Below are 24,355 nucleotides of genomic sequence, written 5' to 3'. Positions count from 1 at the left end.
TGCTGCATTGTCTACTACTGTAGCAAATTCTCTGTCTGTGCCCACAAAGAGTAATTGACGTTAAAATAGACGGCGTACCTGTCCACGCACTTGTCGACACTGGAGCCTACGTGTCTGTGATGAGTGATAGCCTACGTAGACGTTTAAAGAACGTCCCAACCCCAGCAGTGGCCCGAGTGCTTCGAGTGGCAAACAGCGGCGTGCTGGCAGTTCTTGTAATGTGTATTGCACGTTTAAGTATAGCCGGCCGCCCTACTTCTGTTCTCTTTGCTGTGATAGACAATTGCCCTCACGACGTTATCCTTGCATTGGACTTTTTATCCCATCATTCCTGTCTCATCAACTGTGCAACCGGCGTTCTTCATTTGGAACTGCCTCATGTGGCCGATGCTCCGAGCACCGCCCGACCGCACTTGCGTTTGCTTCACGATGTGCGTTTGTCACTTGAGGCAGTCACTTACGTCGCTTTGACCACACAGCCACAAATTCCTGACGGTGAATATGTCCTTCACCCCATCACCGACGTGCTATTCAACCGGAATGTTGCTCTTCCTCATACGCTGGTGACGATTACTAATAACGGCGTCGTTCTTCTGCTTCTGAATTTTAGCCTGTGCCCTCAAGCTGTTCTAGCCGTATGTTCTTGGCCAGCGTTTCTAATCCTTCCGGATTGCACATTGAAAGTGTGGATGCCGAGAGTAGTTTCTTAGCGCCAATTGCAGCTCAGAGCTCTGGTTTCCCAACGGATGACTTCGCGAAGATAATTGCACCTGACCTCACCTCTACAAAGGCCACGGACATACAACTCCTGCTCGAATCGTAACTTGACATCTTTGATTTCGGCGACAGGCCTTTAGGACAAACATCTGTTGTTCGCCACCGTATCAACTGTGGAGGCACAAATCCTATTCGTCGGCGTCCCTATCGTGTATCGCATGCTGAACGTAGAGTCATCCAATCAGAAGTGAACAAAATGCTCCGCAGAGGGGTCATCGAAATATTAGCGAGCCCTTCAGCTTCGCCTGTCGTCCTTTTGAAAAATAAAAATGGTACCTGGCGTTTTTGCGTCGATTATCGCCATTTAAACAACATCGACAGAAAAGACATGTACCCCCAATCACGCATCGATGATACCTTGGACTGCTTGCGCGGAGCTAAATACTTCTCACCCATCGATCTTCGAGCCGGCTACTGGCAGATCTCAGTTGGTGAATTGGGCCGCGAGAAGACGGCCTTCATCACGCCGGTTTACGTATATCAGTTCAAAGTCATGCCCTTTGGCCTGTGCGATTCTCCTGCGACATTTGATGGACTCTCTTCTGCAAGGCTATGAACGCAGCACCTGTATCTGTTACCTTGACGACGTTATTGTTTTTTCTCCCACGTTCGGCAGCCACCTTACCCGACTCGCTGCGATTCTTGCGGTGTTCAGAAAAGCCGGCCTCCAACTCCTGCGAGTTGCAAGCCGGCGGCTCCTGCGGTCAGTCGCGTACCGTCCGGTGATTCCTGGGTTCCAACTTGGTGGGACGCCAGTTGCAACTGCTGTCGTCGCCGCAGCCAGCGCCTGTTCCAGACTTAGAGTGTTGCGAGTATGGGCGTGGTATTGCAACGCATCCGATGATGGTGATTTGCTGCTGGACAGTTTTCAGACTGCATAGTCGACTCGTCTAGGGAAGAAGACGGTATTCAAAGCGGATACTTTTCGAGCAGTGGGACAGTGGTCCAGATAGTAACTGGGACGTTTAACATGCTCCTGCGTGGAGTGGGATTCCGTAACTGGAGTCATGTAACTAGACCATTAAACCATTTTTCCTTCATTTCTACAACCTAACCTAGCAGTCAATGGCCTTGGTAGATTCCTTGCCCTAACGCCACCCTAAGCCGCCACACTACATAGCGTTACAGTCTCAGTATTTTATCACCATAAAAATTAAATCAAACATCTTGCAGGTGTAACTGTCGAATTTTATTGTGTAATCACAACTTCCCGTAGATATGCTTGTAAGAGTGGCTTTCTTTGTATGCGCAGAGTCATTTTAATACCCATAGAACACTGACTTGCATTTTTCCTAAAGGCGAGTGTCACTTTTGACTTTCACGACTTCATTTTCAGGCTGTTTCTAAATAACAGCTAGACCTTTACTTGTTTCCCGGCAGCAGCAAAAACAGCAGATATGTCGTACTTTGAAACATTGAGGGCCACGTTTAGGTTACGTCCACCAAAAATTTCAATTGTGTATAGGTCAATTATGTGCTTTGAAAACAGTTAATAATAGTCACTTTCTTCCAATTTTTATGCGTTATACATGGCATTTAATTGTTTTGCCTCGGTATCCTCGGTAAAATATATATATGCAGAGCAAGGTGTTCATATTTGTTCGAAGTACAAATAAATGTTCTGACTCGCGAGTGATAAATGCTTATTCTGTGTAGATTCATTACAGCCTTTGCGGAAAGTTGCTCATTCCAGGGGGTCACACTGCCGCTCCCCAAATGTTTTCCGGACTCCCAAAAATCAACAGCCTGAGAGGTGGTCGAAATTCCGTGACATTAGAGAGAACTGTAAACGCAATGCGTTGCGAAGCTTTCACTTTCCTTCTTTGAATGCAAGTGTTGCAGATTAGAAACCACCGCTTTTCCATGTGTCTTCGTGGATCGTATCAGTTTGTTTCTGCGGTGCCCTCGGGGAGCTAAACAAGGCATTTTGTTCATACCTGCGAAAAAGCATGGCCAATGTTTAAGCAAAGTTCCAACGGGTGGGCTAAATGCTTATTTTCCACTAGAATGCGTACGCAAGTGGCCCATAGCGTAATTAGTCTGTTTCACGAGCGGTGTAATACTTATTGGAATGCATCATGTAACCGCGCAAACAACAAACGACAAAGAAGGAAACACACAGGACAGGCGCGGAACTTCAACTGAGATTTACTCCGGGAAATTCCACATTTATACATGTGTCATAATCAGACTTGCCAATCAACAAACAACCATCACTCGACGTTGGCATGCGGGCGTGAGTGGCATAAATGTGCATGTAAATATTTGAGCTCTTTATCACTCAGCGACACTGAAGAGCAGCTTACGTAGTTGCCAGATTACATTTTTATACAGTAAGCTTCATAGATTTCTCGGCTCAGTTGTGACGCAAACAACTTCAAGACTTTAGTATCGCGAAACCTAGACGTGCAATTACGACAGTGGCGACAATGGTCAGCCAATTTGCCACCCCCCGCCAATCCTTCTACCCCTGCGCGGTGCTCCTGCAGTCTGACGTTTAGGCACCGTCCCGTCTGCCCATGTAGCTCTTGCCACAAGAGAGGGGTATCTGGTACACTACCCCTATTCTGCATGGGAAGAACCTGTCAACGTGCTTGATACCACATTCATTTCTTTTTTTCTTTCCCTGCACCATGTTGCACATGCCCGCCAGTTTCTTTGGCGCCGTGAAAACCACCGGTACGTCACATTTTTCAGCCACCTTTTTGAGGCGGTCAGAGATTTGGTGGTAGTACGAGAGGGGGAGGGGGGCAACAGGTCTACGGCGTTGCAGCTCTACGCTTGGGAGGAGCTCTGATCGACCCCGCGCTTCCTTGTCAAGGGTTCCTAGCACCGAGGTCAATACTGAAATCCCGCGTTGTGCAGTCTTTTCAACTGTAAGACCACGCTATGTTGCATTTCATGCTGGCAGGACTTATCAAGAGCAGCACGCAGGCAGTTTATCGCAATTCCCCTTTTTACAAGCTTCGAAAGAGCAGACTGGTAGATTAAAATACATTTTTTTGATCCCAAGCGTGCTGGGATGCAGCAATTATAATGCAAATGTCCAGGAACTGCAGGCATCCATGCGAAGGCAACTCAAAAGTGAAACTCAACCCAAAGGCGCTCTCTCGGAAAATTTCAAGAACACGGTTTACTGCAGTTGAACTGCCTCCCTCCCCTACCCCTTTCAAAAAGATGGCATAATCGTCAACATATATAAAAATCTTAGCCGAGTAGGCTGTGTCAAGACGTTCAGCAATTCGCTTGTCACAATATGATAAAAATATATCACTTAATAAAGGGGCAATACTGGAACCAATGCACACTCGGCGCTTTCGGACGAAGTTCTTTCCTTCGAAATTAACGATGGTCGATGCCAGATAAAAATGAAGAATTTCTAAAGAGTCGTCCACACTTACGCCACATGCGTTCTGAAAGGCAACTGGGCCGTAGTCATCGATGGAATCCCTAATGGCGCATAGCAATTTGTCTTGTGGAATGGAATAAAATAGGTCAATGACATCATCATCATCATCATCAGCCTGGTTACGCCCACTGCAGGGCAAAGGCCTCTCCCATACTTCTCCAACAACCCCGGTCATGTACTAATTGTGGCCATGCCGTCCCTGCAAACTTCTTAATCTCATCCGCCCACCTGACTTTCTGCCGCCCCCTGCTACGCTTCCCTTCCCTTGGGATCCAGTCCGTAACCCTTAATGACCATCGGTTATCTTCCCTCCCCATTACATGTCCTGCCCATGCCCATTTCTTTTTCTTGATTTCAACTAAGATGTCATTAACTCGCGTTTGTTCCCTCACCCAATCTGCTCTTTTCTTATCCCTTAACGTTACACCTATCATTCTTCTTTCCATAGCTCGTTGTGTCGTCCTCAATTTGAGTAGAACCCTTTTCGTAAGCCTCCAGGTTTCTGCCCCGTAGGTGAGTACTGGTAAGACACAGCTATTATATACTTTTCTCTTGAGGGATAACGGCAACCTGCTGTTCATGATTTGGGAATGCCTGCCAAACGCACTCCAGCCCATTCTTATTCTTCTGATTATTTCCGTCTCATGATCCGGATCCGCCGTCACTACCTGCCCTAAGTAGATGTATTCCCTTACGACTTCCAGTGCCTCGCTGCCTATTGTAAATTGCTGTTCCCTCCCGAGACTGTTAAGCAATACTTTAGTTTTCTGCATATTAATCTTTAGACCCACTCTTCTGCTTTGCCTCTCCAGGTCAGTGAGCATGCATTGCAATTGGTCCCCTGAGTTACTAAGCAAGGCAATATCATCAGCGAATCGCAAGTTACTAAGGTATTCTCCATTAACTTTTATCCCCAATTCTTCCCAATCCAGGTCTCTGAATACCTCCTGTAAACACGCTGTGAATAGCATTGGAGATATCGTATCTCCCTGCCTGACGCCTTTCTTTATCGGGATTTTGTTGCTTGCTTTATGGAGGACTACGGTGGCTGTGGAGCCGCTATAGATATCTTCCAGTATTTTTACATATGGCTCATCTACACCCTGATTCCGTAATGCCTCCATGACTGCTGAGGTTTCGACTGAATCAAACGCTTTCTCGTAATCAATGCAAGCTATATATAAGGGTTGGTTATATTCTGCACATTTCTCTATCACTTGATTGATAGTGTGAATATGGTCTATTGTTGAGTAGCCTTTACGGAATCCTGCCTGGTCCTTTGGTTGACAGAAGTCTAAGGTGTTCCTGATTCTATTTGCAATTACCTTAGTAAATACTTTGTAGGCAACGGACAGTAAGCTGATCGGTCTATAATTTTTCAAGTCTTTGGCGTCCCCTTTCTTATGGATTAGGATTATGTTAGCGTTCTTCCAAGATTCCGGTACGCTCGAGGTCATGAGGCATTGCGTATACAGGGTGGCCAGTTTCTCTAGAACAATCTGTCCACCATCCTTCAACAAATCTGCTGTTACCTGATCCTCCCCAGCTGCCTTCCCCCTTTGCATATCTCCTAAGGCTTTCTTTACTTCTTCCGCTGTTACCTTCGGGATTTCGAATTCCTCTAGACTATTTTGTCTTCCATTATCGTCGTGCGTGCCACTGGTACTGTATAAATCTCTATAGAACTCCTCAGCCACTTGAACTATCTCATCCATATTAGTAATGATATTGCCGGCTTTGTCTCTTAACGCATACATCTGATTCTTGCCAATTCCTAGTTTCTTCTTCACTGTTTTTAGGCTTCCTCCGCTCCTGAGAGCATGTTCAATTCTATCCATATTATACTTCCTTATGTCAGCTGTCTTACGCTTGTTGATTACGCTTGTTGTTGAACCTCCAATGACATCAATGGAATACGAAAACAACGGTTCCCTCGAGCCTTTCTGATCACGAAGAAATGCGATTAGCTCCCTAGAATTCCTTATGATGAACGGACCCTCAAATCTGAGCAAGTGCAAGTGTTTCTGCAGAAACGTAGAGACAGTCCCCTGCCACGTGTCACGCGAGTGTTAAATCTGCTGTTACCTGATCCTCTCCAGCTGCCTTCCGCCTCTGCATAGCTCCGAAGGCTGTCTTTACTTTTCCGGCGTTACTTGTGGGATGTCAAATTTCTCTAGACTATTCTCTCTTCCATTATCGTCGTGGGTGCCACTGGTACTCTATAAATCACTATAGAACTCCTCAGCCACTTGAACTACCTCATTCATATTAGTTATATTGCCGGCTTTGTCTCATAACGCATATATATATATATATATATATATATATATATATATATATTGACACGTGTACTTATCTTTATCGGGCGACCAAGTTTTGCCGCCTAACAAATGTTATTTCACAGCGCGGGACGCGCCTGCATGTATCCGAAGTTTCTGGAAAGTTATCGATGCTTCTATCCGCTGTCTGTTGTCGCCGAACCATATGTTATCTGATTTCATCGCCTGACGCGAATGGTGTAGAACTTTGTGGAAGGCACGCGGGTCCCAAGGATTACTCTGGCACATTCGACGACTCATGTATAAAAGCCGACGCGCTTGACCCGCTGGTCAGATTTTCGACGATCGCCGACCGTGTTCGCCGCTATCGTTGTGCTATAAGTGTAGCCTGTCTTGTGGGCACAGGTTCGCCCAATAAAAGTTAGTTTTGTCGTTCACAGTATTGCTACTGTGTTCTTCTACGTCACCACCACGTGACAATATATATATATATATATATATATATATATATATATATAGAGAGAGAGAGAGAGAGAGAGAGAGAGACCAGATTGTGTAATATTTCTCCACAGGAGAGTGGGGCGCTAACCGCACACAATCTGACCAACAATGTGATCCTGGACTTCTCGGATCTCTGCGGCGAGCTGCACATGTGATCCATTGCGTAGTGCTTAGAGTACACTCTGTAGGGCTGCATTGGAATCACAGAAGATTGACCATGCATGGGGGATTCCTCCTTAATAAAATGAAGAGCCGCACGTAGAGCTTACAGCTGTCGTTGATGATACATATGATGTTTTAGCTGTATTTTGACGTATCTTGCTGGTTTCACCACAGCGGCAGCTTAGCTTGTAGGTGTGACTGAGTCATCGATATAAACATGTACGCGGCCACTGTGCACCTCATGTAAATGTCCTAATGTGACCTACTTTTGGGCAAACGACAGCATGTTAGCTTTCTTCGTGATTCCTGGGATGGTGAGACATATATTAGTAGCAGCCAACAAACAGACACCAAAAACAATACAGGGAAAATTGTACTAAGTAAATTAAAGAAATGATAAATTAATGGAAATTAAAGTGGGTGGAAAAGCAACTTGCGGCAGGTGGGGATCGATCCTACGTCTTCGCGTTACGCGTGAATGCTCTGCCAATTGGCTACCATGGTGCCGTTTTCCCATCCACGTTCTGAGGGATTTATGTGTTACTACTGTAACTAACCCTGGGAGTATTCTAGTTCTAGAAGTAACACATTAATACCCCAGAATGTGTATGGGTAAACGGCGCCTCGGTAGCTCAATTGGCAGAGCATTGTACGCGTAATGTGAAGACGTGGGATCGATTCCTACCGGCGGCAAGTTGCTTTTCCATCCACTTTAACTTCCATTAATCTACTATTTCTTTAATTTACTTGAGCTCATAGCTTGGCCCTGCTCACCAGGCGATGCTGGTCAAGCCACGGCATCCTGGACTAGGGACGCCGCCCACCTCGGACGATTTTACCGTCGGCTCATTTCAACTAATAAAGTTTATTCCTCCTCCTCCTCTTTAATTTACTTCGTAAGTTCAAGTAATTTCGCTTGTCTTGGCCTCCGTGACGTTGTTTGTTGGCTTCTTCTGATATGATTAATAAAATTGTGCCCTCAATTAATCTTCTTTGTTTTCGGTTATTGCATAACGTGTGTCTGCAATCCGACAACATTGATGCCTTCAAGTAGCATGTGTGGGTTTATTGAGCAGTTGCCTTCACCCAAAAAGAACAGGTACTCGTGATGCCTGCGGCAGGAAGGATGTTCCACATCCGCCGCTTAGGTTTCTGAGTGGTGGCGCTGTCTAACGGGTTAATTGTCCGAGGGTTAGTCCCAGGGTTTGTCGCAGGGTTAGTTGTAGTAGTAGCACATGAATACCCAGGAGAGTGCGTGAGAAATCGTCCAAGTGTTTAATTTATGTCATTTTAATGTATAACATTTTAGCTTTTAGATGTGGTATAAGACTCGGGGGTATGTAGCGATATAACTTCTAGAACGCTTACAAAATATGACTTGTGAAACGGCGACTATATTGTCCTGCTTTAGTTTTAAAGAAATAGATGCTGAATTGCGGACAGAAATAGAAGCGTTAAGCGTTTACCTTATTTCACATTTATTATACAATGTGTGCGCTAAGAAATAGGAGCGAGCGGTAAGAGAGAAAGTTGGCACAGCCGTCTGCGCCCCTCTGCAGGGACATGTTTGTGGAGCAGCCGATCAAGCCGTGGCTGGACGTTCAGCGGGCCGCCCTTTTGACCAGGGAGGAATTTGGCTTCGCCGCCCACACCGTCACTGAGTTAATCAGCTACGACGACCGGAACTTCAAAGTCCAAGTAAGGCGTGTTAGAGACGGCTTCTGAGGCAGGCATGATGGTTTTGAACAGAACCGCAACTGATACGAAAACTGGACGTGAACAGTTATTTTGAGTCTTCAGCTGAACTGCAACCAAACAGAAGCCAATTATCTTTACCGCTATCTTGGAAGCAAACACAGACTGGGGGCTTATTGGAACAACCAACCCGAACCGCTCTAATAGACATTTGAGGATTTCCCTCTCTGCCACTGCACATCAGATAGCATACTGCTGCGGTGTTTGCGCAGCGCACGACAGCAGGAAGGACAGGGACGCTCTTCATTTGTCTATGTTCTTCCTACTTTCGTGCGCTACGCGAACCTGAACTGGATTCACATGCCGAATGCAAGAGCGCACTGTCAGCTGAAACGGATTGCATGATTTATACGTACTTTCCATTGTTCTGCTACTAGTGTCTTTCGCTCTGTCAAGTTATCTCTGCCACTGGAAACAGCGCAGAGGTCGCCCGTTAAACTTGAGTCACCTGAGACCACACGAACCAAGCCGCGGTTGACCACCCGAAGTTCCACACGGTTCATTCACCACATCACACACCACACGAAGTCAGGAAGGCCACATTTTAAATCGCTGCAGCGACAAACGGAACTGAAAATTAATTTCTTTCGACAGAGTTTCTCAGCTGGGCTCATTCACTCGCCAGTTACGAACTCGACGGACGCGCTAGGCCTACGCAGAACGTAAACAACATTGGCGGTAGGCGAGTGCTGATTATCCAGACTTCGTAGTTCGGAAGCATGTTTCCATTCGCTTCGAGCGCAACAAAATACACATACACCAAGCACAGACATTGCGGGAATCGTGATTCGGTTGGTTGTTTTAGCAGACGATCGTATTGAGATCGGCGGAACCCAGTGAGCAGGCTGAATTTCTCGGCGTCGTTCGAAGTCGGTCGTACGCAGTTCGCACTGCCGCAACCCACGGTCGTCGGTCGTGTCGTTGTCGGCCTGCTTTACAGCACTGTCTTTCAGCAACACTCTCGCGCGTCATGCATCCAAAGAACTCGGACGATCCCTGGTGCCGGTGTCTTCACATGGGCGGCCTTCATAGGCGGCCATCATAGGCATAACAGCCGGAGGCTTCGTAGCCTCCGATTGGTTGACGCCGTCAACGCGTTGCAGCCTTTCATTGGTGCGCGCAGGCGAGGCTTCGCCTTGCGTCGCTGAACTTCTAGCGTCGTCACGCTTCACCCTATTTCCGATCGACACTTTTGACGCTTTGGCGCATGCCGAAGCTTGCCGACACCTGCCAGTGGTTGGGCCTTAAGGCTCTCAGAATGATGACGTAGCTTTCAACTACGTCATTTGTCGTCGTACGCCTAGTTAGAGCTCCGTTGTCGTCTATAAATTTTTGCAAGGCTTAGCGGTTAGGGGGTCACCAGTGCTACGAAAAAAAACCTTAAGAGTGTAAACATTTTTACAGCGTGGAAATGCCGAGATCTGCAGAAATCATGCGACAGAAATGCTAGCGGTTTTCAGTCAGTTGTTAATATAGATGTACATAAACTCTCGCAAGTCAGTCGTTCCTTTATCATCGCGACAAATTTTCGATTGCTACATTACGTACTTGTTCTAAATACTCGAAATACCTACATTTTTCGTGCTTTTCTCTTTTCTATTTTTGCCTGCGACAGCATGCCTGACGTGGCAAAAGCCTTTTCGCCACTACATCTGAGAAGACAAGACGACATGAAACATCAGCGCTGCTACCGAACTGATACACGTATCGAAACGTTGGGTCATGCGCTTAAATAAGCTTCTTACGCCGTTCTTACGTGGGCTTCAGAGCTCATGTAATAACAGCAGAATAAATGGTACATTAGAATCGGCTGTCGAGCGGTCGTGAAGACGCTTTAGTTGCTGATATTTTCGATGTTCAAGTCAAAGTGGTAAAAGTGTTTTTGTCGCATCGGAGACGCTGATGAAAAAAGAAACAGAGAGATAAAAAGAAAAGAAAACGGAAAAAATTGGAGGACGCTTCACCTTTAAAGGTGGAACGCGATAGCATTAAAAGATCCCTTACTGCTTCTCACGCTTCCTAGCAATTGCAGCGCATGCAACCGTAATCTTTACCGAGAAACGCTGGCCGCGAACGCTATGAACGAATTCTTTCTGGTAGAAACGCTGCCTCTTGCGTAGACCGTGATGCGGTGGAGGCGAGCGCCATCTGGAGGGGCTGCAAGAAAATGGGCGCGCCGCTCTGTGGCCTCCAAGATATTCGCGCGCTGGTGCGCGCACATGGCGGACGCCGTGGCCGGGCTATGGATGGTAGAAACGCTGGAAAAGGGGTTTGAGTTTTCGCTTAGCACAATTATGTTTTCTCGCATATTGAAATTACAATGCGATGCTATCACGAATGCAGGTTGTGTGTAGGCTGCGTGTGTGTACTTGTCGATTTTTGGCTTATTTTAGCTTGAGAAATTCAATTAGTTCATTAACTTCCTTGCACCACATGGAGGGCCTGCGTATGGGTGGTTCGAAATTCTTTTTGCCGAGAGGACGTTCCGGCGCTGTGGGCCGGATGCCGGCGCCGGATTTTCCGCCGCACGGCGCCCTTAACGCTGTCGCGCTAAAAAGAGAATAAAGAAGCACGTTGCAACGAGGTCGGCCAGCCACACCATGGTCCAGGGTTTGTTGCAAACAAACCTTGGGCCGTATGGCTGGCAGACACGCTACTTCATGGCCACCATTAAAGCTTCCCAAGTGGCTTTTCAAGCTGTGGTACTAACCACTGCCTCGTAATCGTTAACCTTCTTGCCGCATTATTTTAATTGATTTCGTAGAGAGAGAGAAACGAAAAGGGAAACAGGTGTCGACGGCCGATGCTTGTGCGCTTTACGTACATTCTACTTTAATACCTTATCCTATAATGTATTCAAAGCCTAGAGCCGCTTATAAACGTCTCTTTCGCGAGAATGGCGAGCGGTCTGCCGCGCTAGCACGGATCGCTTTCGAAATGCGCTACGGCACGTACTCCTCCCTATCGCTTGCGCAGGTTCCTAGCTAGAACATAGGCGGCATGGTGTGCATGTATGAAAAGCAGCACGGAATTTAACAGCAGTATTGCGAAGGAAGTGTAAAAGTTTGCGGAATGTGCTTGCAAATGTGCGTTCTCCTGACGGGCGGCAAGCTGGGTTGCTCTAGCGTATGTCCACGGAAGCTTGAGACTCTCCGTCTAAATATATGTTTCATATTGGCAGTCAGCGGCAATCTGTTCAAGTGCTCTGAATGTTACTCTGTTTGTTGGCAGCATTCATCGGATGACCACCCGTGCGTCTTGAAGTGAGGGACGGAGCGACAACCTTATTCAAGTTATCACCGTCACCAAGATTGCACTATCATCAGGCCCTTGCTGTTCACCGCTTCATACCAGGGGAAACACGCGAGCAAAGGACAAGAAAGTTCCCACCGGAAGGCGCTACTGGAGCCTGCAGAAGCTACAAAAGGCTACGCGAGCCACTTCAACCGTGCAGTCAGCGGCAATCTGTTGCAGTGCTCTGAATGTTACTCTGTTTGTTGGCAGCATTCATCGGATGGCCACCCGTGCGTCTTGAAGTGAGGGACGGAGCGACAACCTTATTCAAGTTATCACCGTCACCAAGATTGCACTATCATCAGGCCCTTGCTGTTCACCGCTTCATACCAGGGGAAACACGCGAGCAAAGGACAAGAAAGTTCCCACCGGAAGGCGCTACTGGAGCCTGCAGAAGCTACAAAAGGCTACGCGAGCCACTTCAACCGTGCAGTCAGCGGCAATCTGTTGCAGTGCTCTGAATGTTACTCTGTTTGTTGGCAGCATTCATCGGATGGCCACCCGTGCGTCTTGAAGTGAGGGACGGAGCGACAACCTTATTCAAGTTATCACCGTCACCAAGATTGCACTATCATCAGGCCCTTGCTGTTCACCGCTTCATACCAGGGGAAACACGCGAGCAAAGGACAAGAAAGTTCCCACCGGAAGGCGCTACTGGAGCCTGCAGAAGCTACAAAAGGCTACGCGAGCCACTTCAACCCTGCAGTCAGCGGCAATCTGTTGCAGTGCTCTGAATGTTACTCTGTTTGTTGGCAGGTGAGCTGAATATATATATACATATATATAGATTTTTTTCCGCCGCTGACTGCAAAGCGTTTTTTCGTCCAGTGTTTGATCGGGTACTATGACTGATAGCAGTGCAGAGTGTGGTTTATGCAATGCGATTTTTGAAGATGAGTGTAGCATTACTTGTGCGGAATGCAGTTTGTCTTATCATTTTGGGCAGCACTGTTCTGGTATTGCTGAGTCGACATACACGTCAATGGGGTCTGCGAAACGTGAGAAATGGCGTTGTCGTACATGTCGCGGAGACTCTAGAGCCACTGTCGCTTCTGGGAAGCTGTCGCAGGACAGCTCTTCAGGCATATTGGCAAGGTTATCTTCCCTCGAAGACAAGCTGACAGCTATCCTTGGTCTAAAAGACGCAATTGACAGTCTTGCACTGATACCAATACACGTTGATAAGCTGACGCTCACTTGTCAGTCCCTGCAGACCACAACTGTTGAGTTAAAAGCATCAGTCACGTTCATGTCGTCACAATACGACAAGCTTCTTCAACAGTGCAATAGCAACTCGCAAGCAACGATGAGACTTGATCAGAAAGTGGTTTGCCTTGAGGAAACTGTATCTGAGCAGGCAAAACAGATCAGTCCCTTACAATCGCAACTAAATGACAGTGAGCAGTATACTCGCAGAGCTAACCTGGAAATAAGCGGATTACCGGTCACGGCAAATGAGGACTTGCCGGCAGTCTTGTCGGACCTGGCTGTGAAGCTTAATTTGCATGACCATACGGCGGAACAGGTATGTGATGTTCACCGCTTATCAGGAGGCCAGGGAAAAATACCGGTGGTATTGGCTAGATTCACGTCACCAGACTTGCGAGACAAATGGCTGCCGGCAAGGGCTCGACTCAGGGCGTTGGCCTAAAACAAACAGATTCCTGACGTTTTTTCAGTGAGAACCTGACTCGTGCGAACAGTGAACTTTTTTGGAGGGCTAGGGTTCAAGGCAAAGCAAAGGGATTTAAATTTGTCTGGGTGCGAAATGGGAAAATATTTGCGAGGAAGACCGAGGGTGCTACTGCTCTAAAAATCTCGTCTGTAAGCGACATTGATAAGATGGCCTAAGATTTGTAGTTCCTCGCAAAAGAGTATGTCGTTTCCAGATTTCGACTCCTTTGTTAAGACCTTTCAGCCAGCGTTGGGTTGTTCTTGTACCATTCTTCACATTAATATTCGGAGCATAAGGAAACACTGGGATCAATTTGCGGTTACGGCCTGTGCTCTCAGTGACTTTGTTGACGTGTTTGTATTAACGGAAATTAACATTACCGACACTCTAACCGATGTATTTATGCTTCCCGGTTACCATGCCTATTTCATTACACGCAACAACAGCAGGGGTGGTCGCATTGCGGTATACTTCAAGGAATCATTGATGATCTCCGAGGTTACCGTTTCCTTCGGCACAGCGGAGGTCATGGCCTTTGAAGTATCCTGTCGTGGTATTTCATTTTATCCTCTTGCTATATACCGACCTCCTAGTCAAAATGTGTTGGGACTTATTGAAGAATTACAAGCTATACTGAAAACCAACTTTGTTGCTAAAAACGTGTGCATGATAGGGGACATCAATATCGATTTGATGAAGGGTGATCGCCATGGCACTGAAAGTTACTTAACAGTACTCGCAGAATTTGGCATTGAACCACATGTCGCCGATCCTACTAGAGAAGAATTTCTTAATAATCGCATTACAACTACTTGCATTGACCACGCTAACGTCCGTGCGTCGGACATTTCTTCAGTGTCCGGAGCTGTAATCAGACAGAAACTGGCAGATCACTATTACATTGCGTGTCGCCTTATGAAAACAGACTCTATGCAGCACGCTAACTCTACCAGGTGTGTTGTGACCATTCTAGACCAAAAAAAGTTCGATAATTATGTCACTGAATATGATTGGGATTCATTTACTCATCATAACACTAACGACACTGCGTACGATAGCTTGGTCAGGACATTAGGCGAAATATAGAAAGTGTGCAAAAAAACTTTGGTTGTGAAGAAACTTAAAATTGACTGCCAGTGGCTGACTGCGGAAATCCTGGCTGCTATCAAAGAAAAGGACACTTTCTGGTCTCGATGCCGCAGGGCGCCAAAAAAATGACAAACTTCGAGCAGAATATCGTTGCATCAGAAATAAGGCAACTGCGCTTATCCGCTTATCAAAGAGGAAGTTCTTTGCACAGCAGTTTCACAACACTGGTCGCGACGTAAGGAACACTTGGTCTCTGATAAACCATTTACGTGGTAACATACGCTTGTCCGTCCAAGAAGCAGTGGAGCATAATTTCGGTGTAGTGTCGCCTATTTTGGCTAATGAATTCAATAACGTACTTTCGGCTGAGCAACGGGTCGCAGTCCACACTTTGAGCTCGACAAAGATTAAAAACAGTGTATCGCCATCAGCCTTCCTTCCTCTAATGACAGAATCTGATCTTTTCAGCATTTTGTCTAGTCTGAAACGTAATAAATCCGCCGGACTTGACAACATTTTCATAGCTGATCTGATAAGAAACATTACAGCTCTGAAACATGTTCTGCTATTTATTTTAAACGGCATAATTGCAACTGGTACATGGCCAGATTCACTGAAGAGTGCTCGCGTTGTTCCTCTGTACAAAAGTGGGAAAAAGAATGATATTGCCAACTACCGCCCTATTTCTGTTCTTTCCTGCATATCCCAGATTTTAGAAAAACACGTACTTTCTGTGATGAATGCATTTGTTGCTAAACATGACCTAATGAGTGTGAATCAGTACGGATATGTTAGTGGGTCTGGAACACAGGTGCTATTAGATAATCTCTCTGATTTACTGCACCAAAGCCTGGAAAACAATGAGGTGGCATTTGGGCTTCTTTTGGACGTAAAAAAAAAAGCAACACAGTAAATCATCAAATTTTAATCTCTAAACTGTATTCATATGGATTTAGGGGTCCTTTTTTGTCACTAATTAAAAACTATCTTCACAATCGCTCACAAGTAGTCATGTTTGGGCCTATCTGCAGTGACGCGGTAAATCTGATGTGCGGTGTCCCGCAAGGGTCTATCTTATCTGCTTTGTTGTTCAACTTATATGTGAATGATATATGTGACCACGTGAAAGCATCCACCGTATTCCTTTATGCCGATGACACTTTACTAGTGTCAAGCAACCCTCAGTTTTCATGTGCCCTGGCTAACCTTCAAGAGGACGCTATAAAAGTTAGTGATTGGTTTGCCTCAAACTTAATACAAATAAATAGCACCAAATCCAGACTTGTCTGTTTTCGTAACCCGCACAAAGATGTACCATGCGTCGCTTCCATATATTTACACCCTTCATATTGCTCTTTGTGCTCTTGTCAACCTATAGCTAGCGTCCAGTCGGTTAAGTATCTTGGTGTGCACATAGACAGTGATCTGACGTGGCATACTCATTTGACCCACATTTGTAAGAAACTTAGAAGTGTTGCATGTTTGTTGTTTAATTTAAAAACCATGATGCCTTTTTCTATCAGAAAACTAATCGCCCAGGCTCTGGGGTATATTGTTTTAAGATACGGTATGTGTTGTTTTTTTAACTGCTCTTTCACATGGAAATGTCGAGTTAATAGGATTTTGAAAAACATCGCTACAAGCGTCCTCTACATGCCACAGGAGAATTTGCCCAGCAGTGTCTTTAGAACAGCCGGTTTGCCTTCTTTTGAGAATCTTTTTAAACAAATCGTAGTACTTAAATATTTTTGGAGCAGTGCATACAGGCACATAAATACGAAACCGGTACCGTTGAGACATGTTCCTCGTTATCTTAAACCGAGAGTGCGCACTCACTACGGTAAAGCAACAAGACGCTATTATGTTCCTGCTATTTTCAATGAACTACCGGACGATGTATTTTCTTAGTCCACCCGCAAAACACTGAGAGTTGCTGTTCAAGCGTTAGAGAACCTTTAATATGTACTGATATTATCAGTGCATCTTTGATAATGTGTGATGGTTGTGCCAAATGCACAACCAGCTTCTGATGGAGTTCTGGTGTGGCGCGTAGATTGCCGCGGCTGCCGGTTGTCGCCGCACAAGCTCTCTTGTGGCTTCGGCGCTTCCGTTCTGTATACTGTTTTAACTATACTGAATAAAGATTATTATTATATTATATGTATTTGTGTTTAATGCACTGAATCTGCAATTTTATGGTGATTGGGTACTTCCTGAATGTTTATTACTAGAATGCCGTTATTATGAACTTGTTTTGTGGGACACTGGTGGTTTAAGCAGAACAAGAGGCAAATCGAGAACGTGAGTTTTGTTGTACTGTGCGGTGATCTTTACGTGAACCTGGCTATGCGATTCTGCACATCATGTATAAGAGCCCTTGTATTGTGCTATGCACTTTTGGCTATGGTACACCTTTCTTGAAATGTATACACAACATAATAATCAATCAATTGAGGTTATTCAGTTCTACAAATGCTATTAATTTATACATACGCCAATGCAGCCCAATCTTCCCTACGGATTAACTGAATTCTTAAATGATGTCATTAGGTATCTGCATGTCTCGTGCACAGCAATGCCAAAACGAACCTGATGGGCTTTACACCTACGGATAGCCTGAACAATTCAAGTACATACAGTGCCTCGGCACACGTGAGAAAACAACCCACACCGGGGTAAAAAAACAACCAGAGTGGATAGAGTGACATTCGCAACTAAGTCTATCCAGAGATTTTGCCAGTGTGTGCAAACAGATCTGTGTGCTAAAAACAGACCAGATAGCTATGTAATGGAATTGACAGAGTGCATGCTTTTCGCAGTTTATACGCAAAGAATCGATGTTCATTGCTGTACAGGACCATACCGCTAATACAATCATCTAGTCTCTTTTTGGTATAACGTGACTTCATTTACTCACGTGCTATGGCGTAGGTATTCGCTTTTGACGTGGTGTTTCACATGCTGTTTCAGATGTTTCATAGGCTGTTTCACAATCATCTAGTCTCTTTTTGGTATAACGTGACTTCATTTACTCACGTGCTATGGCGTAGGTATTCGCTTTTGACGTGGTGTTTCACATGCTGCGACTGGAACGACGAAAATCGGTGCAGTCGCACGCGTTGCAATTCGATTTTTAGAGGGCCCATTTCACATGATCGCGATCTCAACAATGCGACTAGTGCGACGCCAAGGATTGCTCGCTGCCAGGTGTCGTCGCACACGCTGCATAATTCTTTTATTGTAATGAATAAAACATCTTCAATATAATACTCACTTTTCTTGATTGGGAGCAAATAATATGCACGTTTAGTAATTTATAAACGTGCTAAGATTTGTTTTGGAGTGCGCAACGGCGGTTTCTAAAGTTCAGTGCGACATGGCGCACGTAAGCAGCTTTTCGCAGGTGGTTCAGCGCTGTGTGTTGTCTCATCTGCCTTCTATGACCGTTTCTTTCTGCATGTGCTGCAACAATCTACAAGATGACCAGTCGACAAGTTCATATAGTTTCTCTCAGCGCATATACAGTATTCGGAATTCGGCTGCCACGAAGTCGTCGTGTCAGCCCAACAAGATCCTCGCGATACCCGTGCTCGGCGTCAACTTCTGGAGAAATAATGTATTTGACCTAGTAGTTCTGCGGAAACCCGCAAGGTGGAGAGAATTAATGAATAAAGGGAAAAATCAGACATCCACCCGTTCGTAGCAACCGCCACAAAGGAAACCCATACGGGTTCCTCGAAAGAAAAAGCCTCATAGTTGAAGAAAAATTCTTCCTGGTCCGGGACTCGAACCCGGGACCACCGCCTTTCCGGGGCAGTCGCTCTACCACCTGAGCCAACCAGGCAGCTAGCAGATGGCAGGGCGAAGTCGAATTTGTGGGTTCTGAATTCTGCTAAAACCCTTGCGGGTTTCCGCAGGACTACTACGTCAAACACTCGTCTTTGCTTCGTGTTGTTGACAAATTCGACTTCGCCCTGCCATCTGCTAGCCGCCTCATTGGCTCAGATGGCAGTGGCTGCCCCGGAAAGGCGGTGATACCGGGTTCGAGTCCCGGACCAGGACGAATTTTTCTTTAACTATGAGGCTATTTCTTTCGAGGAACCCGTATGGGTTTCCTTTGTGGTGGTTGCTACGAACGGGTGGATGTCTGATTTTCCCTTTATTCAGAAATAATGTGTGTACATTGTTCGTCATTGCGCATATCTAGTGCCTGCTCCTAGCCATGTTCTTGCACCAAACGCAACAACAAGCACCAACCCGAAAGCCCGCATGTGCCCCTGAACAAAAACGCAAATGATCTGTGTGATTACTGGACGTGATATGAGAATTGTGTTGTGAAAGTGAACCTTAGCGCTAGCCTGGTTTGTCCATCGCCGTGCCTACGCTGTGAATATATGTATAGGAGTCCTCTCTAAATATTTCTCAAGGCGCAAAAGCCGACGCAACAAATGTTTTGAGCAGTTACCGTCACTTTTATAGAAACCTCTACGTTGTAACATAGCATTCTAAAAGACCCGCTTCTCGTCCACTTTGCTGTACTGTGCCTCGCTCTGGTAATATACTTGGAACTTCTAACAAGAACAGCATATCAATACGCGCTATCCCTAATGCAGGATCGTAGGCCCATGGCAGGTGCACTTGCCATAGAGTTTTCAGCTTTCTGCTCAGCCTCGCGCACCGCTCACGGTTAGCCTGTTCTGTGGAAATAAATTATTATTATATTATTAATGCTATTGGATTTTGTAGTTTCTTTACTGTAATCTATAGCAATCATCCAGATTTCTTAAGCTACTCATGCATTTAACCTGTACTAGATCAACTTTGTTACGACATGCTTATGGGTGTCATTTCAAACTAGATTGCTCAGCCAGAGAAAGTACGAATGAAAGTCTCAATGTTTATTCCAATTTGGTATTCCTGAACAGATTATATTGGCAGAATTTTATGCCTGCTTCCATTATCTGCAATTCAATTTTCTGAGCTGGGGAAACTGATTCATTTTCTTGCTGTCGGAAGGCTGCTTCAGTGTCGACAACAAACTACAATTATTCATTTCCAAAGTGTTAAGCAATGACTATATCTCTGAGCTTATCAATGCGTTTTGTTCCATCATCATCATCAGCCTGGTTATGCCCACTGCAGGGCAAAGTCCTCTCCCATACTTCTCCAACTACCCCGGTCATGTACTAATTGTGGCCATGTTGTCCCTGCAAACTTCTTAATGTCATCCACCCACCTAACTTTCTGCCGCCCTCTGCTACGCTTCCCTTCTCTTGGAATCCATTCCGTAACTCTTAATGACCTTCGGTTATCTTCCCTCCTCATTACGTGTCCAGCCCATGCCCATTTCTTTTTTTCTTGATTTCAACTAAGACATCATTAACTCGCGTTTGTTCCCTCACCCAATCAGCTCTTTCCTTATCCCTTAACGTTACACCTATCATTCTTCTTTCCATAGCTCGTTGCGTCGTCCTCAATTTATGTAGAACCCTTTTCGTAAGCCTCCAGGTTACTGCCCGTACGTGAGTACTGGTAAGACACAGCTGTCATAAGCTTTTCTATTGAGGGATAATGGCAACCTGCTGTTCATAATCTGAGAATGCCTGCCAAACGCATCCCAGCCCATTCTTATTCTTCTGATTATTTCAGTCTCATGATCCGGATCCGCAGTCACTACCTGTCCTAAGTAGATGTATTCCGTTTCCACTTCCAGTGCCTCACAACCTATTGTAAACTGCTGTTTTCTTCCGAGACTGTTAAACATTACTTTAGTTTTCTGAAGATTAATTTTTAGACCCACCCTTCGGCTTTGCCTCTCCAGGACAGTGAGCATGCATTGCAGTTGGTCCCATGAGTTACTAAGCAAGGCAATATCATCAGCGAATCGCAAGTTACTAAGGTATTCTCCATTAACTCTTATCCCCAGTTCTTCCCAATCCAGGTCTCTGAATACCTCCTGTAAATACGCTGTGAATAGCATTGGAGAGATCGTATCTCCCTGTCTGACGCCTTTCTTTATTGAGATTTTATTGCTTTCTTTATGGAGGACTACGGTGGCTGTGGAGCCGCTATAGATATCTTTCAGTATTTTTACATATGGCTCGTCTACACCCTGATTCCGCAATGCCTCCATGGCTGCAGAGGTTTCGACTGAATCAAACGCTTTCTCGTAATCAATGAAAGCTATATATAATGGTTGGTTATATTCCGCCCAGTTTTCTATCACCTGATTGATAGTGTGAATATGGTCTATTGTTGAGTAGCCTTTACGGAATCCTGCCTGGTCCTTTGTTTGATGGAAGTCTAAGGTGTTCCTGATTCTATTTACACTTACCTTAGTAAATACCTTGTAGGCAACGGACCGTAAACTGATCGGTCTATAATTTTTCAAGTCTTTGGCGTCCCCTTTCTTATGGATTAGGATTATGTTAGCGTTTTTCCAAGATTCCCGTACGCTCGAAGTCTTGAGGCATTGCGTATACAGGGTGGCCAGTTTCTCTACAATCTGCCCACCATCCTTCAACAAACACAGTTCATATAGTGTTCATATAGTTCATATAGTTCGTTTTGTTCTATGAACACAATTAAGTTTTCTTTCTCTCTCTCATTGACAGCCATGGAATGAAACTGTTCACTTTCATAAGTATTAGGATGCAAACATTCTGGAGTTTGTCCTGAGCATTTGTCTGCATCCTATAGTGTGCATGTTTGTATCAAGTTCTGATGTTGCAATCGCAGTGATCAGAGCATGTTTTCATATTGCAACAAACGAATTTACTGAACTTTGTTTTAAAATCTACAATGTGGCCATGCAGTAACTACCACATTGATAAGCGAAAAAAAGCTGCAGATTCAGTGCAAGTGTTAGAATCTAAGCGAAGTGAAGTTTTTGTCAAGGGATCAATTAAATGCTGTTAAAGTAACTGCGATATATACAATTTGTCTTATGTTCAACAATCCAACATGCCATCTTTTGCAACGTTTGCTTATGCACCGCACAGGTCGTAACCTTAGTGTCATGTAATGTTTATGCACGACACTGTTCACAATGTATACCGAAATGCAAACGGCAGCTAATGTACATGCACACTGCGAGACATCAGCACAGTGACGTTTGTTGAGCAAGGAATGGTGCGAGGTGTATGCAGATGAACGAATGACACGTGCTTATGTACTTATTTATATGCCTCGCAGGCTGCAAGGTTGGAGTATTAGGTGAGGGGGAATAAAAAAGTAGTTACAAGAGGAAGAAGGGCACAACATTAAGAAAAAACCAGCAAAAAGCAGCACGAATACAATGCACCAACTAGCCCAACGGGTTTTACAGGCACAATATTATAAAATACTTAACAAACAACAGTAGAAAACATTACTGCCCATGCACCCTGTACAAATGGTAAACTAGGGAAGCTGAAATGTTCGGTCCCTGTGTTTATCACTGGGTGAATTCCGACGGTTTATTCAAGTCTTTCTATATTATTGGTAATGTCTGTGTTTCCTAACGAGGTTACGCAGACGTTTGGCTTCAGTTTATCACATTGTTTATTTGGAATGCCACAAACCGCGCTTCGCAAGATCACCATTATGGAAAGGGCAATGAGTGGTTCATTGTGTTCATACAGCGAGTCCATCAATGTTTTTTCTGAATCATGTCACGCATATGTGTTTTGTAATGCCTTAACCATAGCATTTATGACTCGGTTATGCACTGTAGTTTTTGGCAATGAACTCGCTGACAGTGAGGCAAGATCGGCCTCCTCTTCATCTCATGAAGTACGGATTGCCTACTCGCGACCTGACACCAACTCCATGATCAAGGCACTCATGCAGGACCTTACAAAAACTTACAGAGCCCACTATGACAACATTCACAGACGTCTACATATGATTGACCCAGACGGTAAATTCTGTTTGCCCCCGAAGCTTACACGGAGCAAAACATCATTGCTACACAAGATTCGGCTCGGCGTTGCTTTCACCCGTCACTACGCACACCTCATCGGCCAATCGAACAGCCCTGATTGTGAACACTGCCAGATGCCCGAAACACTGCAACATGTACTGTGCAACTGCCCAGCGTATATGCTGGAGAGAAGGACGTTAGACAGTTTCCTAGCCAGCGTTGACAGACAACTACTGTCGGAGGAAGCTATCCTCGGCCCATGGCCTGACACTGCAATTTCGATGCGTGCAACAAAAGTATTGTTGAAGTTTCTGCAGGACACCAAGCTCGACGAGCGGCTCTAGCGAGACAACTGTCTCATGTACATAAGCACTCACCACTTCTATTATCATCATCATCCATCCCAATACTTTCACTCCCCTTCCCTCTTCCCCAGTGCAGAGTAGCAGACTAGAGCGCACTAGCTCATGTCGACATCTGTCTTTCCTATCAATAAATTCTATTCATTCATTCAAGTGACACACTGGGGCGGCACATTTCATTTATTAAATAAAGGGACATATTTTTATACCTAATGGGATGATGTCGGAGAGAGACTGCTGCACGCGCGCTCTGCTATGAGAGAGAAACGACGTCACTATCGGTGAGGCCAATGGCCCACCACACCTTTTCTGTGAGAATTGTGACATCATGATCTTGTCTTAATCCCGTCCCCCTCTGTGTCCCTTCCTTGCAATAATACATAGATAAATGTATGTTTTAAATGCATAAGCACTTCTATGTCTACCCAACAAAAAATTTCTTCGTCCATCATGTAACACAAATGCAATGGCTCACACACCTCTAAACAATGGCTCATACACCCACAGTAAAGTTTCTGTGATCGGACTACGAGTGTTTCGCTTAGGCATATACAGCTTCGCTGTAAAAAGAATGAACATCTTTCTGCTAGAGACCAAGACGATCATGAGGTGTATTAGCAAATGAAAGTTTATTGAACATGCCGAATAAATGCTGGTCGACAAGCAATAAATCGAAGTTACACAAAAAGCAGAAGCAAAATCTGATCTGCGTCCATACAGATCCTAAGAGGAAACGCATCCATCTCTGAAAATGTAACAGAGGCTATGCTGACACAACATTCTCCCAGTGTCCTTGCATCTACAGCTTCCATAATTTCTCTAGGCAGCCGATCTCCACAGAATGGTAGCTTCTTCCTCTACGATGCATCCTCGACGTCTGAGCGTGCATTGTAGAGGAAGAAGCTAGCATTCTGTGCAGATCGCCTGCTTAGAGAAATTATGGAAACTGTAGATCTAAAAATGCTGGGAGAATATTGTCAGCATGGCCTCCATTAGAAATGGATGCATTTCCTTTCAGGAAACACAAATTAATTTTTGCTTCTCCTTTTTGTGTATGTTTGGTTTATTGCTTGTCAGCCAGCATTTACTCGGTCTGTGCATTAAACTTTTGGCTGTTAGATCATCTCGGTTTTCTTGTTCGTCCTATGT

The 24,355-nt window shown here is 45.2% G+C and overlaps 1 protein-coding gene and 1 non-coding gene across 3 annotated transcripts in view; one reads left to right on the top strand and one right to left on the bottom strand.

Annotated features, from left to right (window-relative positions):
* LOC142584652 (hydroxylysine kinase) overlaps nt 1-24,355 on the top strand; it is a 496,032-nt gene that overhangs the window by 34,379 nt on the left and 437,298 nt on the right. Inside the window, exon 2 of one of the 2 annotated variants that reach the window (XM_075694800.1) lies at nt 8,668-8,826. In XM_075694800.1, coding sequence (XP_075550915.1) covers nt 8,692-8,826 — 135 coding nt within the window. In that variant the 5' untranslated portion in view covers nt 8,668-8,691. The remainder of the gene's footprint in view (nt 1-8,667; nt 8,827-24,355) is intronic. The other variant, XM_075694799.1, reaches the window with a different exon arrangement.
* TRNAS-GGA (transfer RNA serine (anticodon GGA)) lies at nt 18,712-18,785 on the bottom strand. The gene has a single exon. It is a non-coding gene; the product is annotated as a tRNA-Ser (tRNA).

This window comes from Dermacentor variabilis, chromosome 6 (assembly GCF_050947875.1).
Source record: "Dermacentor variabilis isolate Ectoservices chromosome 6, ASM5094787v1, whole genome shotgun sequence".
Lineage (NCBI taxonomy): Eukaryota > Metazoa > Arthropoda > Arachnida > Ixodida > Ixodidae > Dermacentor > Dermacentor variabilis.
This window is presented reverse-complemented; position numbering and strand designations above follow the sequence as displayed.